Source organism: Balaenoptera acutorostrata, chromosome 9 (assembly GCF_949987535.1).
Source record: "Balaenoptera acutorostrata chromosome 9, mBalAcu1.1, whole genome shotgun sequence".
Lineage (NCBI taxonomy): Eukaryota > Metazoa > Chordata > Mammalia > Artiodactyla > Balaenopteridae > Balaenoptera > Balaenoptera acutorostrata.
In genome coordinates, this window is record NC_080072.1 from 35,894,145 (window position 1) to 35,911,519 (window position 17,375).

General features: G+C 36.2%; 1 protein-coding gene across 1 annotated transcript in view; it reads right to left on the reverse strand.

Moving 5' to 3' along the window:
• The window catches only part of ANO5 (anoctamin 5), a 101,298-nt gene that overhangs the window by 44,520 nt on the left and 39,403 nt on the right, over positions 1-17,375 (reverse strand). The window contains 4 exon segments of the mRNA XM_007174811.2: positions 1,140-1,172; positions 1,174-1,254; positions 14,469-14,753; positions 15,851-15,919. Of these exon segments, the coding sequence (XP_007174873.2) occupies positions 1,140-1,172; positions 1,174-1,254; positions 14,469-14,753; positions 15,851-15,919 (468 nt within the window).

A 17,375-nucleotide genomic window follows, 5' to 3' on the forward strand; every position in this document is an offset into this window, starting at 1 on the left:
CCCACAAGAAGAAGCCACCACAATGAGAAACCTACACACTGCAACGAAGAGTAGCCCCTGCTTGCCGTAACTAGAGAAAGCCCCACGCGCAGCAACGAAGACCCAATGCAGCCAATAAATAAATAATAAAATAAAAATTAAAAAATTAAAAATAAAATTTAAAAAAAGGGCAATGATTTAGATGCCACTTGTTTAAATAGAAATACCTCGTTCTTTTATAATTCCAAAGGAATGTGTTTCTCGAAAAGAGGTCATCATCAAAAAGTCCTTTATAAGTATAGCAGAGTTAAACAGGAAAAAAGGAAACCAAGGTTCCAGGAGATGATCCAAACTAGTTTATATGTGTTCAGCCAAATAATATCTACTGACAACAGGTGATGAAATGTAAACACTGAATATCCAAAAGGAAAGATTTCTCTCAGAAACCCCCAGAAACTAGGCTATCTCGGTTGATAAGCCAAATTTTAGGTTTGGTTGAATGGGTGCACCTTTATAAAATGTCACTTCTTTGTTGAACTCAATATTTTTGTACATGATCCGCCAGCCTCAATCCTACTCCAGAATCTCGGTTGTTTGTCTGAATCTTTCTTATGGACTGAAGTCTTTAGCTTGTTTTGAAGTTGTACTTCTGCTTTATTTCCAGAAATTCCTAGTCTGTGAGCTTGGATTCATGGTTGTGTTCAGTAATACCTAATAGAAATGCTTTACATTTAATTAAAACCAATTATACATTTGATGAATGAATACATGCAATTTAAGTCCTTTACAACTTAAAAACTTTATAAATAAGAAAAGATTTGATGGATAGAAATTTCCAAAAGTTATGTTCTAAAATGTTGTTTTAATATAACTGCTATTTTCAATATGGGTTCTAAAGAAAATTCATGTGCAAATGTAATAATTTTTAAATGAATTTCCACTGAAATCTCAACGTAGAGAGGTATTAACTATGTGTATTCAGCATAGTTCTCAGCTTTGGACCTAGGAAGTCTGTGGGGATTTTCCCCAACATGAGCGAGATTAAGCAACCTGTCATAAAACAGGAAGCAAATGGAAGATTCCTTCTCCCAACAAGGCAGCCCTCTGAAAGTGGGAAAGGGAAAACGGGCTCAGTATTTCAAGACCAAGCACATACTTACATCATGGAGTGGAAAGGCAGATGAATAAGTGTCGAGAATTTAGCAGTCTTTCAATCCCAAACCTTTTCTTCCCATCCTCTATGCCAAAAGGACACCGTGAGAGAATATAATAAACCTATAAGGTAAGCATAAAGAACGACACATTTCAGAACTTTATGCTTTCTATATTTTTTTCAAGTCACAGTTTAACAGAGTCTACTTTGCCTCAATACAGGCTCTGATTATGGAAGGAACCTTCCCTTATTGTTTGGGGGAAGACGTAGAGGTTGGGGTTGTATGGAGTCACAGGTATTTCACCTCCTGGGTATGAGAGCTCGTTATTCCCTTGGGGAGAGGGGGAATGGGTCATATAAGTTATTTTTCTTCTCCTGTCCCAAGCTCCTCTGGGAGTCCTTTGTACCAGAATTCATACTATAATCAGGGTTTCAAGTTAGAGTCTAATACCACTGCTACTAACAGTTCAGGTAGGATAAAGTGGAGTAGAATTGACACTTGGCCATGCTGTCTTGAATACTTTTCATTAATTACTCTGATGTTTTGAATAGGGCCTTTTCTTGATATCAGAATTTATTAACTCAAGATTATCACACCTCTGCAACTACTTTGCAATCATTTACATATTTTTATCAGTTTTTTCTGCTATATAGTTTGGGCATTGTGTCCTCTGCTTTTGTGTATTTGTCAATTCAATCTCATCTGTTTTTTTGTCTTGCAGGAACTTTCCAGTATTTCTGCTTTTCTGACTGCTGAATTTGGCCATTTTAGCACTGTTCTTTTTTTTTTTTTTTCTATTTTTTTTAATCTCAAAAAAAAAGTTTTATTTGTATGGCAGGAGAGAATAGAGGTTAAAAGAATCTTCCCAAGCTGACCATAATTTTTTTTTTTTTTTTTTACTTTTTTGGTTCCATAAACTTTATTTCTCTTTTTTTTTTCTAACATCTTTATTGGAGTATAATTGCCCCACAATGTTGTATTAGTTTCTGCTGTATAACCAAAGTGAGTCCAGCCATACGTACACATATATCCCCATATCCCCTTCCCTCTTGCAGCTCCCTCACACCCTCCCCATCCCACCCCCTCTAGCTGGTCACAAGGGCACTGAGCTGATCTCCCTGTGTCATACAGCTGCTTCCCACTAGCTATCTAGTCTACATTTGTATATATGTAAATGCCACTCTCTCACTTCTTCTCAACTTACCCTTCCCCCACGCCGTGTTCTCAAGTCCACTCTCTATGTCCGTGTCTTTATTCCTGTCCTGCCCCTAGGTTCCTCAGAACCAATTTTTTTTTTTTAGATTCCATATATATGGTATGTGTTTTTCTTTCTGACTTACTTCACTCTGTAGGACAGACTCTAGGTCCACCCACCTCACTACAAATAACTCAATTTCGTATCTCTTTATGGCTGAGTAATATTCCATTGTATATATGTGCCACATTTCTTTATCCATTCATCTGTCGATGGACACATAGGTTGCTTCCATGTCCTGGCTATTGTAAATAGTGCTGCAACGAACATTGTGGTACATGTCTCTTTTTGAACTATGGTTTGCTCAGGGTATATGCCCAGTAGTGGGATTGCTGGGTCGTATGGTAGTTCTATTTTTAGTTTTTTAAGAAACCTCCATACTCTTCTCCACAGTGGCTGTATCAATTTACATTCCCACCCACAGTGCAAGAGGGTTCCCTTTTCTCCACACCCTCTCCAGCATTTGTTGCTTCTAGATTTTTTGACGATGGCCATTCTGACCCGTGTTAGGTAATACCTTATTGTGGTTTTAATTTGCACTCCTCTAATGATTAGTGATGTTGAGCATCCTTTCATGTGTTTGTTGGCAATCTGTATATCTTCTTTGGAGAAATGTCTATTTAGGTCTTCTGCTCATTTTTGGATTGCGTTGTTTAATTTTTTGATATTGAGCTGCATGAGCCATTTGTATATTTTGGAGATTAATCCTTTGTCAGTTGCTTCGTTAGCAATTATTTTCTCCCATTCTGAGGGTTGTCTTTTTGTCTTGTTTACAGTTTGCTTTGCTGTGCAAAAGCTTTTAAGTTTCATTAGGTCCCATTCGTTTATTTTTGTTTTTATTTCCATTTCTCTAGAAGATGGGTCCAAAAGGATCTTGCTGTGATTTATGTCATAGAGTGTTCTGCCTATGTTTTCCTGTGAGAGTTTGATAGTGTCTGGCCTTACATTTAGGTCTTTAATCCATTTTGAGTTTATTTTTGTGTATGGTGTTAGGGAGTGTTCTAATTTCATTCTTCTACATGTAGCTGTCCAGTTTTCCCAGCACCACTTATTGAAGAGGTTCTCTTTTCTCCATTGTATATTCTTGTCTCCTTTATCAAAGATAAAGTGACCATATGTGTGTGAGTTCATCTCTGGGCTTTCTATCCTGTTCCATTGATCTATATTTCTGTTTTTGTGCCAGTACCATAATGTCTTGATTACTGTAGCTTTGTAGTATAGTCTGAAGTCCAGGAGCCTGATTCATCCAGCTCCGTTTTTCTTTCTCAACATTGCTTTAGCTATTCGGGGTGTTTTGTGTTTCCATACAAATTGTGAAATTTTTTGTTATTGTTCTGTGAAAAATGAAATTGGTAGTTTGATAGGGATTGCACTGAATCTGCAGATTGCTTTGGGTAGTAGAGTCATTTTCACAATGTTGATTCTTCCAATCAAAGAACATGGTATATCTCTCCATCTGTTTGTATCAACTTTAATTTCTTTCATCAGTGTCTTATAGTTTTCTGCATACAGGTCGTTTGTCTCCTTAGGTAGGTTTAGTCCTAGGTATTTTATTCTTTTAGTTGCAATGGTAAATGGCAGCATTTCCTTAATTTCTCTTTCAGATTTTTCTTCATTAGTGTATAGGAACACAAGAGATTTCTGTGCATTAATTTTGTATCCTGCTACTTTACAAAATTCACTGATTAGCTCTAATGGTTTTCTGGTAGCATCTTTAGGATTCAGTATATATAGTATCATGTCATCTGCAAACAATGACATTTTAACTACTTCTTTTCCGACTTGGACTCCTTTTACTTCTTTTTCTTCTCTGACTGCTGTGGCTAAAACTTCCAAAACTATGTTGAATAATAGTGGTGAGAGTGGGCAACCTTGTCTTGTTCCTGCTCTTAGTGGAAATGGTTTCAATTTTTCACCATTGAGAACGATGTTGGCTGTGGGTTTGTCATATATGGCCTTTATTATGTTGAGGTAAGTTCCCTCTATGCTTACTTTCTGGAGAGTTTTTATCATAAATGGGTGTTGAATATTGTTGAAAACTTTTCTGCATCTATTGAGATTATCATATGGCTTTTATCCTTCAGTTGGTTAATATGGTGTATCACTTTGATTGATTTGCATATATTGAAGAATCTTTGCATACCTGGGATAAACCCCACTTGATCATGGTGTATAATCCTTTTAATGTGCTGTTGCATTCTGTTTGCTAGTATTTTGTTGAGGATTTTTGCATTTATGTTCATCAGGGATATTGGCCTGTAGTTTTCTTTCTTTGTGACATCTTTGTCTGGTTTTGGTATCAGGGTGATGGTGGCCTCACAGAATGAGTTTGGGAGTGTTCCTCCCTCTGCTATATTTTGGAAGAGTTTGAGAAGAATAGGTGTTGGCTCTTCTCTAAATGTTTGATAGAATTCACCTGTGAAGCCATCTGGTCCTGGGCTTTTGTTTGTTGCAAGATTTTTAATCACAGTTTCAATTTCAGTGCTTGTGAGTGGTCTGTTTATATTTTCTATTTCTTCCTGGTTCAGCCTCAGAAGGTTGTGCTTTTCTAAGAATTTGTCCATTTCTTCCAGGTTGTCCATTTTATTGGCATATAGTTGCTTGTAGTAATCTCTCAGGATCCTTTGTATTTCTGCAGTGTCAGTTGTTACGTCTCCTTTTCCATTTCTAATTCTATTGATTTGAGTCTTCTCCCTTTTTTTCTTGATGAGTCTGGCTAATGGTTTATCAATTTTGTTTATCTTCTCAAAGAACCAGCTTTTAGTTTTATTGATCTTTGCTATTGTTTCCTTCATTCCTTTTTCATTTATTTCTGATCTGATCTTTATGATTTCTTTCCATCTGCTAACTTTGGAGGGTTTTTTTGTTCTTCTTTCTCTAATTGCTTTAGGTGTAAGGTTACGTTGTTTATTTGAGATGTTTCTTGTCTCTTGAGGTAACATTGTATTGCTATAAACTTCCCTCTTAGAACTGCTTTTGCTGCATCCCATAGGTTTTGGGTTGTCGTGTCATCTTTTCATTGTCATTTGTTTCTAAGTATTGTTTGATTTCCTCTTTGATTTCTTCAGTGATCTCTTGGTTATTTAGTAGCGTATTCTTTAGCCTCTATGTGTTTGTATTTTTTACAGTTTTTTTCCTGTAATTGATATCTAGTCTCATAGCATTGTGGTCGGAAAAGATACTTGATACAATTTCAATTTTCTTAAATTTACCAAGGCTTGATTTGTGACCCAAGATATGATCTCTCCTGGAGAATGTTCCATGAGCACTTGAGAAGTAAGTGTATTCTGTTGTTTTTGGATGGAATGTCCTATAAATATCAATTAAGTCCATCTTGTTTAATGTGTCATTTAAAGTTTGTGTTTCCTTATTTATTTTCATTTTGGATGATCTGTCCATTGGTGAAAGTGGGGTGTTGAAGTCCCCTACTATGATTGTGTTACTGTTGATTTCCCCTTTTATGGCTGTTGGTACTTGCCTTATGTATTGAGGTGTTCCTATGTTGGGTGTATAAATATTTACAATTGTTATATTGTCTTCTTGGATTGATCCTTTGATCATTATGTAGTGTCCTTCTTTGTCTCTTGTAATAGTCTTTATTTTAAAGTCGATTTTGTCTGATATGAGAATTGCTACTCCAGCTTTCTTATGATTTCCATTTGCATGGAATACCTTTTTCCACCCCTGACTTTCAGTCTATATGTGTCCCTAGGTCTGAAGTGAGTCTCTTGTAGACAGCATATATATGGGTCTTGTTTTTATATCCATTCAGCCAGTCTATGTCTTTTGGCTGGAGCATTTAATCCATTTAGATTTAAGATAATTAACAATATGCATGTTCCTATTCCCATTTTCTTAATTGTTTTGGGTTTGTTATTGTAGGTCTTTTCCTTGTCCTGTGTTTCCTGCCTAGAGAATTTCCTTTAGCATTTGTTGTAAAGCTGGTTTGGTGTTGTTGAATTCTCTTAGCTTTTGTTTGACTGTAAAGGTTTTAATTTCTCCTTCGAATCTGAATGAGATCCTTGCTGGGTAGAGTAATCTTGGTTGTAGGTTTTTCCCTTTCATCACTTTAAATATGTCCTGCCACTCCCTTCTGGCTTGCAGAGTTTCTGCTGAAAGATCAGCTGTTAACCTTATGGGGATTCCCCTGTATGTTATTTGTTGCTTTTCCCTTGCTGCTTTTAATAGTTTTCCTTTGTATTTAATTTTTGATAGTTTGATTAATATGTGTCTTGGTGTGTTTCTCCTTGGCTTTATCCTGTATGGGACTCTCTGCGTTTCCTGGACTTGATTGACTATTTCCTTTCCCATATTAGGGAAGTTTTCAACTATAATCTCTTCAAATATTTTCTCAGTCCCTTTCTTTTTCTCTTTTTCTTCTGGGACCCCTGTAATTTGAATGTTGTTGTGATTAATGTTGTCCCAGAGGTTTCTGAGACTGTCCTCAACTCTTTTCATTCTTTTTTGTTTATTCTGCTCTGCAGTAGTTATTTCCACTATTTTATGTTCCAGGTCACTTATCCATTCTTCTGCCTCAGTTATTCTGCTATTGATTCCTTCTAGAGAATTTTTAATTTCATTTATTGTGTTGTTCATCATTGTTTGTTTGCTCTCTAGTTCTTCTAGGTCCTTGTCAAACGTTTCTTGTATTTTCTCCATTCTATTTCCAAGATTTTGGATCATCTTTACTATCACTACTCTGAATTCTTTTTCAGGTAGACTGCCTTTTTCCTCTTCATTTGTTTGGTTTGATAGGTTTTTATCTTGCTCCTTCATATGCTGTGTGTTTCTCTGTCTTCTCATTTTACTTAACTTACTGTGTTTGGGGTCTCCTTTTTGCAGGCTGAAGGTTTGTAGTTCCCGTTATTTTTGGTGTCTGCCCAGAGGGGACTGGTGCATGTGCTCTGGTGGATGAGGCTGGATCTTGTCTTTCTGATGGGCAGAACTGCATCCAGTGGTGTGTTTTCGGGTGTCTGTGAACGTATTATGATTTTAGGCAGCCTCTCTGCGTATGGGTGGGGTTGTGTTCCTGTCTTGCTAGTTGTTTGGCATGGAGTGTCCAGCACTGGAGCTTGCTGGTCATTGAGTGGAGCTGGGTCTTAGCATTGAAATGGAGATCTCTGGGAGATCTCTCGCCGATTGATATTATGAGGTCTCTGGTGGTCCAATGTCCTGCACTTGGCTCTCCCACCTCAGAGTCTCAGGCCTGACACCTGGCCAGAGTACCAAGACCCTGTCAGCCACACGGCCAGGTACATGGAGAGTTTCTTGCCTTTTGGGAAGTCTGAGGTCTTCTGCCAGTGTTCAGTAGGTGTTCTGTAGGAGCTGTTCCACATGTAGATGTGTTTGATGTATTTGTGGGGAGGAAGGTGATCTCCACATCTTACTCCTCCACCATCTTGAAGGTCCTTCTTCTTAGCACTGTTTTAGATATACTTCTCTTCACCTCCCCTTTTAAATATTTTATTGTTTAAGGAATTGTTGATTGCAATGTTTGTCACCCTTGACAAACATTAGATAATCATCATTATCTAATCTGGTTATTCATTTTAAGGACAGTTTAATATTATGTCTTTGTAAATAAATGATAATTTATGCAAAGTTGTTTTAATTTTATAAATAACGTGATAAATATTAACTATTTTACATACTTTGGATTATTTCCCTAGGAAAGATTCACCAAAAAGATTCTCCAAAAAGAACTCTGTACTGGGGAGCTAACAAAGTGGAAAATTTTACTCTTCCAGATATTAAGACTTATTATAAAGCTATGGTAATAAATACAGCATGGTGTTGTCAAACAAAAACAAATCCAAACTTAGGAAAGATTTTAACGATTACTGCAAGAGGATGAGGGGGACTGTTGCAATAGAGAGATCTGGGAACATCTGAAAAGCCAAGCATAAAATGACTTCTTTTATAGGGAGAAGTAAGCCAAGTTCAGGAAGTGTCTTTCTTTGTGTTAAGGAAGGGCTAGTCTACATGCCAACATTGGCTAAGGTTGAGGGTGCATCAAAGTTTAGGGTCTTTTGGGGAAGTAAGTTCAACTGAATTTTGGTTAATTTACCTAACAGTCCTTTGTTTCAAGGGATCAATGAGGATACATAGTTCAGCTAACCATTTATGAAACAAAGAATGGGAATGTGTCTAACCTGTGTCTAACCTTTATTACCGTAAAGTAATAACAAAAGGAAGAAACTGTAAGGGTAAGTATAGATCTAAAATACTACTCAGCCACAAAAAAAGAAGTCAATTTTGCCATTCACAACAACATGGATGGACCTGGGGGGTATTATTCTTAGTGAAATAAGTCAGAGAAAGACAATTACTGTAAGTTATCACTTACAGTAGAATGCAATATGTAGAAACTAAAAAATAAAATAAATGAATGAATATAACAAAACAGAAACAGATTCACAAAGATAGAGAACAAACTAGTGGTTACCAGTGTGGAGAGGGAGGGAGGGAGGGGTGAGATAGGGATAGGGAATAAGAGGTACAAACTACTATGAATAAAATAAATAGGATACATGGATGTATTGTACAGCACAGGGAATATAGCCAGTATTTTATAACTTTAAATGGAGTATAATCTGCAAAATTATTGAATCACTATGTTGTACAAAAAAAAATAATAATGCCTAGTACATAGTAAGTGCTATTTAAGTGTTTGCTATTATTAACAGTAAGAGTATTTTAAGGAATCTCAAAATTATTTTGCACATTTGCAGGGTCACTGGATTAAGTATATACTTGCAAATATGATTACTTTAAGAAGAATACAAATTTGGATACATGAGTTTGGTATATGTTAAAATATATCAATAAGAAAGAAAGAGGGGGGGGAGCAAGGGAGGGAGGGAGGGAGGGAGGAAGGAAGGAAGGAAGGAAGGAAGGAAGGAAGGAAGGAAAGGAGAAAGAGAGAAAGAAGAAAGAGAGTAAAGAAAGATGGAGGGACAGAGGAAGGAAGGAAAGAACTGAAATTTCCCTGGTGCCAAATCTTAGAGCATTTCCTTTAGAGAACTTGTAATTATAAATTCTTTTTCTCTTCTCTTTGAGATGTATGTAAATATTTTTAAAGGCTAAATAAGCCTCTTGCCAGTTTCATAACTCAGGAGTGTTTTTCTTAAGTTTTCCAGGAACCATCTCTTTTAAATGTAAACATCAAGAAAGATAACATCCCTGTTTCCTTGGCTCTATGGGAGTGTAGTCTAGGTACCTGGTTCCAAGCTGTAAATACCTGCTCCACATAGATATATGAGAAGTTTTTATTTTTATTATTATTATTATTATTATTATTATTATTATTATTATTATTATTATTATTATTTGGGATAGAGACAACTAATACTGATGAACACTTCAATTAGCAGATGAATTTAGAATAAATTACGTGGCAAACAGTGCTGTCAAGTCAAACAGGGGGGTTATCTATGAATACTCTTTAAGTCATATAGGGAAGGGTGGTTCTTTGCAGTAAGTGGTTTTACAGAACAGGAAGAGTGGGCGATTTCTTTAAATTGTCCCGATTTTCCAGGAACAGAACTCAGGCAAAGTTCAACATTGTCAGTATGGATACAAAAACGGACACAGATCAAAGCAGCAGAATCAAACCCAGAAGTAGATCTATGAATATCTAGACACATGAGTTACGACAAAGAGGGAACTGTAAAACAATATGAAAAGTTGAATGTTTTCAATAATTGGTGTAAGTCAAATGACTATACATATGGGGCAGAAAAGGCCCCTATTTTGCACCATGAACAAAAATTAATTCCAAGTGGACAGTGGTTCTCAATGTAAAAAGTAAAATAATACAACTTCTAGAATACAGGAAATAACTTAATGATCTTGGTGGCAGTTAAAGGTTAAAAGCTTTATTCATAAAGTAAAGGCTTGAGAAAGTAGACTACAGTTGACCCTTGAACAACGTTGGGGTAGGGGCACTGACCCTTTGGGCAGCCAAAAATGTGAGTATAATGTATAGTTTGCCTTCTGTACACAAGGTCCCTCCATATCTGCGGTTCCACATCTAAGAATTCAACCAACCATGGATCATGTAGTAGTGTAGTATTTACTATTGAAAAAAATCCATGTATAAGTGGACCCTTGCATTTCAAACCCATGTTGTTCAAGAGTCAAGTGTGTATTAAAATGAAAAACATCTGTTTATGAAAAGAAACCATAAAAAGGATGAAAAAGGAAGCACAAAGTAAGAAAATATCAGTAAAATATATAATGAATAAAGGGTTCAAATAAAGAATATATAAACTGTTCCTACAAATCAACAAGGGAAGACCTAACTGAAAAACAAAATCAAGAGACATCAGCAGGGACTTAACAAAAGTGCATATCTAAATGCCCAATAAACATAAACAAGGAGGTCAATCTCATTTGAGATTGCAAATTAAACCATAATGATACGTACACAAATAAGTTTCCATAGAAAGTAATGAAAATTAATGAATAAAAGCTCATACAATTAACCAACCATAGCTAATTTAATCAACCAAATAAATGTTGAGCCAAAGAAGCCAGACTCAAAAGAATACATACCGCATGACTCCATTTTTTATAAAGTTTAAAAACAGACTATGCTAATCTCTGCTGTTAAAAGTGAGAGTCTGCCTCTGCTGAGAGGGACAGGAATAGTGACTGGAAGGAGGCCCTAGGGCTTCTGGAGGGCTAGGAGAGTTTTCTCTTTTGATCTGGGTGGTGGTTACATAGCTGTGTTCATTTTGTGATTGAATTCAAAGAGCGGTGCACACTTGTGGGCCTATCTCTATGTATGTTATGCTACAGTTTAAAAAGAAAGAAAAAGAAAGATTGGTACTCTTTAGTGTTGAGAAGGATATGTGGAAAACAGCATTCTCCTATGTTGTTAATAGGACTCTAAATTAGTACATAATTTTGTAAAGGGTGATAGTGTAACACATATATATTTTTAAATGTGCATGCTCTTAGATCCAGAAACTTTCTATGTGGTATCTATTTTGCAGAAAAATTTACATATATGCCAAAATATGTAGTAAACAGCAGAAATGTTTGCAACATCAGAAAAATTGGAAACAAACTCAAAAACTGTCAGAAGTGAAAATGTTTTATAAAATTATGTTACATCTATAAATTAGATATTAGAAATATATATCGTGAGCCTAAGATGTCATGATGATTGTGAAGATGCTTTGAAAAGTATGAAATTCTGTACCAATGTAAGATGCTCTTGTAATACTGTACATTTGTACATACGTGAACTATAGTATTCTGGATGAAGATAGGAAGGGTAGGGCTTCCCTGGTGGCGCAGTGGTTGAGAATCTGCCTGCCAATGCAGGGGACACGGGTTCGAGCCCTGGTCTGGGAAGATCCCACATGCCGCGGAGCAACTAGGCCTGTGAGCCACAACTACTGAGCCTGCGCGTCTGGAGCCCGTGCTCCGCAACAAGAGAGGCCGCGATAGTGAGAGGCCCGCGTACCACGATGAAGAGTGGCCCCCACTTGCCGCAACTAGAGAAAGCCATTGCACAGAAACGAAGACCCAACACAGCCAAAAATAAATAAATAATAAATAAATAAAAATGCTTTGCTGAAACCCTTCAGGGAGTTTGGGGTTTAAAAAAAAAAAAAAAAAAGAAAGGAAGGGTATTTTCTACATCAATCTTCCAAATAATTTCCTGAACAGAGCAAGAACAGTACTGGTCCACTATGAAGGAGAAGAAATTGTTGTGGGTTTTTTTTTGAATTTTTGAATTTTATTTTATTTATTTTTTATATAGCAGGTTCTTATTAGTTATCTATTTTATACATATTAGTGTATATATGTCATTCCCAATCTCCCAATTCATCCCAACTGTTGAGTTTTAATGCTGAATTAACCTAAGACATTGGTACTCTTTACAAAGAACAAGTAAAGATAAATGAGTACTGACATTTCTATATTTGAGCAAGTTGCTAAGTTGTTCCTACAGGTTCACTGGCCTTTTGTTAGCAACTTTTTAATGCAACAAGTATATCTGAAGGATTTACGGTTTGCAGAGTGCTTCATGTACATTCTTTCATTTGATCTTCCGAAAAATGCCAGTCTACCATTCCCTCTGTTTTAAGAGGTTATCTTGTTTAGACAGTAGAGCTATTAACTGAAACCAGGCCTTCTGATTCCATGCCGTGTGCTCAACATTCCCTTAAAGTTGCCTCTTATATTTGTTGTTCCTGCTGCTACTTTTTAATCCAGGTAGGAAAAGGAAGGAAATTTTTAGTCTGTGGATTTGCAATTTTTATGTAAATTCTAGGCACTACATTTTGTTTAATATTCCTGTCAGTGAATTTTTAAAAAAATATATAACTAGGGACTAGAAAAATGATTATTTCAAAATCCTTCTTAGACACTTAAGAGTGCTGAACCTAAAGGGAATGAAGTCTCTCATTCTTCAGGGAAAGAGAGTAAGTAGTCTCAAGGGGAAGGGTCTTGTGATTGTTAGGACCCTGGTAACTTCATTAATAGGTAACAGATACATGGGGTAAGAGCAACAAAGAACCTGAATTTTTTTTTTCCTATAAAGTCAGATCAATAATAATATCTCACACTTATTGAACCCTTAGTATGTTCCAGAAACTATTCAAAGTCATGCATACCTTACCTCATTGAATTCTCAGGGTAACTTATGAGGTGGCTATTACTCCTATCTTAACAGGAAGAGACAGTGGCACAGAAACTGTGATTAGGAGAGAGGTTATCAATGGGAAATTTCAAGACCCTAGGACTACAAATGGAGAGGAAATATTATTATTCAAAAGACTGAAAACAAAAATTAAAACAAAATTGTAAAAAAAAAGAAAGATTGAAAACAGTTTTAAACGAAAGGAAACAGTTCAGATGGTTCTCAAATGCTATCTATTGTGAACAAAGTAACATGGCACCTGCCATTTCAGTAAACAAGGAATGTTGCCTGCCACCAAGCCATCAGCCACTGTAGCCTCCCCACAACAGGGGATTCAGGATGGAGAAAAACAGGATACGCGGGGCTTCCCTGGTGGCGCAGTGGTTGAGAATCTGCCTGCTAATGCAGGGGACACGGGTTCGAGCCCTGGTCTGGGAGGATCCCACATGCCATGGAGCACCTGGGCCCGTGAGCCACAACTACTGAGCCTGCGCGTCTGGAGCCTGTGCCCCGCAACGGGAGGGGCCGCGATAGTGAAACGCCCGCGCACCGCGATGAAGAGCGGTCCCCGCACCGCGATGAAGAGTGGCCCCCACTTGCCGCAACTAGAGAAAGCCCTCGCACGAACCGAAGACCCAACACAGCCAAAAAAATAAATAAATAAATAAATAAAGTAGCTATAAAAAAAAAAAAAAAAAAAAAAAAAAAACAGGATACGCGTCCTACGTAGTTAAGAGGCATATCAAAGGAATAATTTCAATGAGCCCAGACGCTTGCATCTTCCCATGCGTAGAAAAGCACTAAAACCATTAACTTGAGATATCTGGTTTTTGTGATTAGCAGTTATCTTTCAATGTCCCACTATATGTATTTTTTCCAGCAACAAGTCCTATATATCCTGGCTCCTCCCTTACCTGTTATAACAGTTCCTCAGAGTTCGCAGTAATGTCCTTGAATAAAACATAATTCTCAACTTTTAGGTTGTGCATTTTTTTCAGTCAACACCATATACAAAGAAATTAAAACATTCCATTTCCAGTTGGAATGACCAATATTCCTTCTGCCATGCACTGAATTTATAAAACCAAACTATAAGTTTATAAAACCATTTTACAAAAATCTTACAAAACCAAAGTCCTCTGGCTCTCAATTAAGTGATTTCCCCAATATTGCATGAGGCCTCTCTTTGCTGTGTCCACACTGTCAACCACTCACTTTTAAACGACAGTTGGAGAAGTAGGGAGGTTAACAGGGTTAAGCGGTCCAAGTAGCCTTTCAAACCTGCCCAATAGCACCGAACACTTATCGAAATTTACACAGAAACACCTTATAGACATAGTATCGCACACGCACACATATAAAAGCACACACAGGCACACATCCCTTACTCCAAGGGATGTGCCCAAAGGTCTTCTCTACCTACAATTCTGTTTCTTGATGAGGATGGAAAGAAGCTTGACTCATCTTCAATGAGGAAGAGCTCCTGCCGATGTCTGGTGAATTGGGCAGTGAAATATTCAGCATGAGGATGCTTCACATTCCTTGGGAGCTTCAGAGGCCCAAGCATACAGCTAAAAGGGATTTTGTCAGCTCGAGGAATATCACTCTCCTTAATAGGCATTTTGATTCCCAACACTTCAGCGTAAGTAACTAATACCTCCCAAGGGGCATGGATCTTGACAAAATAAGTTTTCCCATCTTCGGAGTTCTGTATAAAATGGAGGCAAAATAACAGAAAGATTACTGAGTTGATTAAAGAAAGAAAATTTTACAAAATCTCAAATTAAAGACATCAAGTATTTTCAATTTATTGAAAAATTTCAGCAAAACTTTGCAAATGCTCAAAACAGTTATACATATTATACTTACATATATATGTATATATGTGTATACTATATGTGTGTGTGTGTGTGAGAGAGAGAGAGAGAGACATAGAGACAGACAGAGACAAAGAATATTTTAAAAAATATATTTCAGGGTCAAGGTACACTAGTCTGAAGTCCATAGAAACACATGTGGTTCTGGGAAATCTCTCAAGTTTTTAGCAACTAGCTATAAGCTTAGAACTGTGTTTAGGGTATATGAGAAATACATACAAAGTATAAGATATACTCCCTCTTCTCACCCAGTTTTGATGTATCACCTACACCTAAAGGAGGAACTTTAGGTAATAAGGGTTCATTACACAGGAGAATAATTAAGTTACAGATAGAATATGTGGTATAATTCACATTTACTAGTTCGGTAAAAAACAGGGATAAATAAGAAGTAGAGACTATTAATTTAGAAGTAGAGAGTATTAGAGTTTCATGGACAGGGTGGGATCTGAAATAGGTCTTTAAAAGTAATTTTGAAGGAAATTCTAGAAAACCAGTAAATGGTAGGAGGTTAAAAAAAAAAAAAAACTTGGCATATTCATGAGCACAAAAAGTATCTTGGCTTAACTAGAAAGTTGTGTTGCAAGATAGCCAGGTTAACTAGTTAGGGTGCTAGATTATAGGCTGCCTTCAAAATGACACAGATATGAAACAAAAATCATGTCTTTACTCTCTCTGGATCCTGACTAGAACTATTTATACCTATTTTTAAAGTGTTCCACTCATCCCTTATCATCTCAAATTCAGAGCACCGACCTACTTATTTACCTGGAAGACCACAGGCCCTACCATCCCCAGTTACATGTCAGTAGCCAAAAAAGCTATTGTTTTACTCCCAAACACAAAGTCTAGCCAGTCAAAGGTCAGAGGAGAAGAAAACAAAACTTAAAAAACCAAGACTCTGATATAGATTAACAATTACATTTACCATTTTATCTTCAATTTCCAACTCAAGACCTGTTTTTCTGAGATTTTGTTCAAACTCTTTTCTTCTTTCCTATGGAAAAACAAATTAGTAGAATTATGTAAAACCCTTTTATTTGCCCAGTGATAAACAGACTTGTTACACAATGACTGTGCCTCCAGATGGTCCCTTGGGTGTATGTAAACGTACTCTATGTATTACCCCCATCTGAGTGCCATGGCCTGCTTTTCACCTATATTATAAATCACAGTATAACTATAAAAATCCAATATATCTAGGAATAATCTCCAGGAAATATGCAGGACCTCTATCTGAAAAAAATGCAGAAAACTTTACTAATTAACATAAAAAATTTGATAAACAGAGAGACATATTATACTCCTAGTCAGGAAGATTCAGTACTACAAAGATATCAGTATTCTTCAAATAAAGGACATATTTAATGCAATTTTAAGCCAAAATATCATCATGACTTTTTAATCATGAAGAATAATTTCACTTAGAAAAAGTAAAATTAAATTTAATTCAATTAAATGCAAATAATCATTACTGTGGGCTTTAAAACAATGATTAATTGTCGAAAAATCTTTTGGCTTTATGATTTAAGTGTGAAAAAATTGTAACAGTGATTTAAGTATAATTCAAGTATGATTTAACTCTTATGTAAGTGTGAAAAACTGTAAATGTGACTTAAATGTAAAAAATTATGATTTAAGTGTGAAAAATAGTAACTGCAATTTTAAAAGGTTTCACTAGGATATTACAGGACACATCTTCAAATGGATATGTCCACCTTGAGAGATCTTCAGACTTTACAAGGAATAAAACATAATTTTAATGGGTTCTTTTTCTCCATTTCCAAAGTTTACTACATGTGAGAATATGTCTATGAATAATTCTCACTCTCTGATACCCTTTCACAATTGCCCTTCTCCTAGGTTACCAAAGAAAAGGCAGGCTGTGAACATCCAGGAAAGCAAAAACAAAACAAAACAACAAGGGGCAGAGAGGGACATTCAAAATATTGTTATCAGTATTAAAAAAAGTAAATCTTCTCACTGTAGTAACAAATGCTTTTGCAAGTCATGTGGACACCAATTCTCTGAGTTCAGTAAAACTGAAGGCCGAGCTAAGAGGATTATTAGATGACAGACCATTAAACATTACTTTTATGATAAATCACTTTGTAATTTGGGGCTATAATTCAGGAGCTCAAAAAAGATTCAAACTGCTAAAACAGTACCTTTTCTATTCCAATCTACTTATTTATCTGAACAAGCTTAATTTATACAAACATATATAAAAATAGAATATACTTGAAGCTGAACCATCTCATTATAGGAATAATTCTCATTCATCTACGAATAAGGAAAATATTGTTTTTTGGGTTTTTTTAACATCTTTATTGGACTATAATTGCTTTACAATGGTGTGTTACTTTCTGCTTTATAACAAAGTGAATCAGCTATACATATACATCTATCCCCATATCTCCTCCCTCTTGCGTCTCCCTCCCACCCTCCCTATC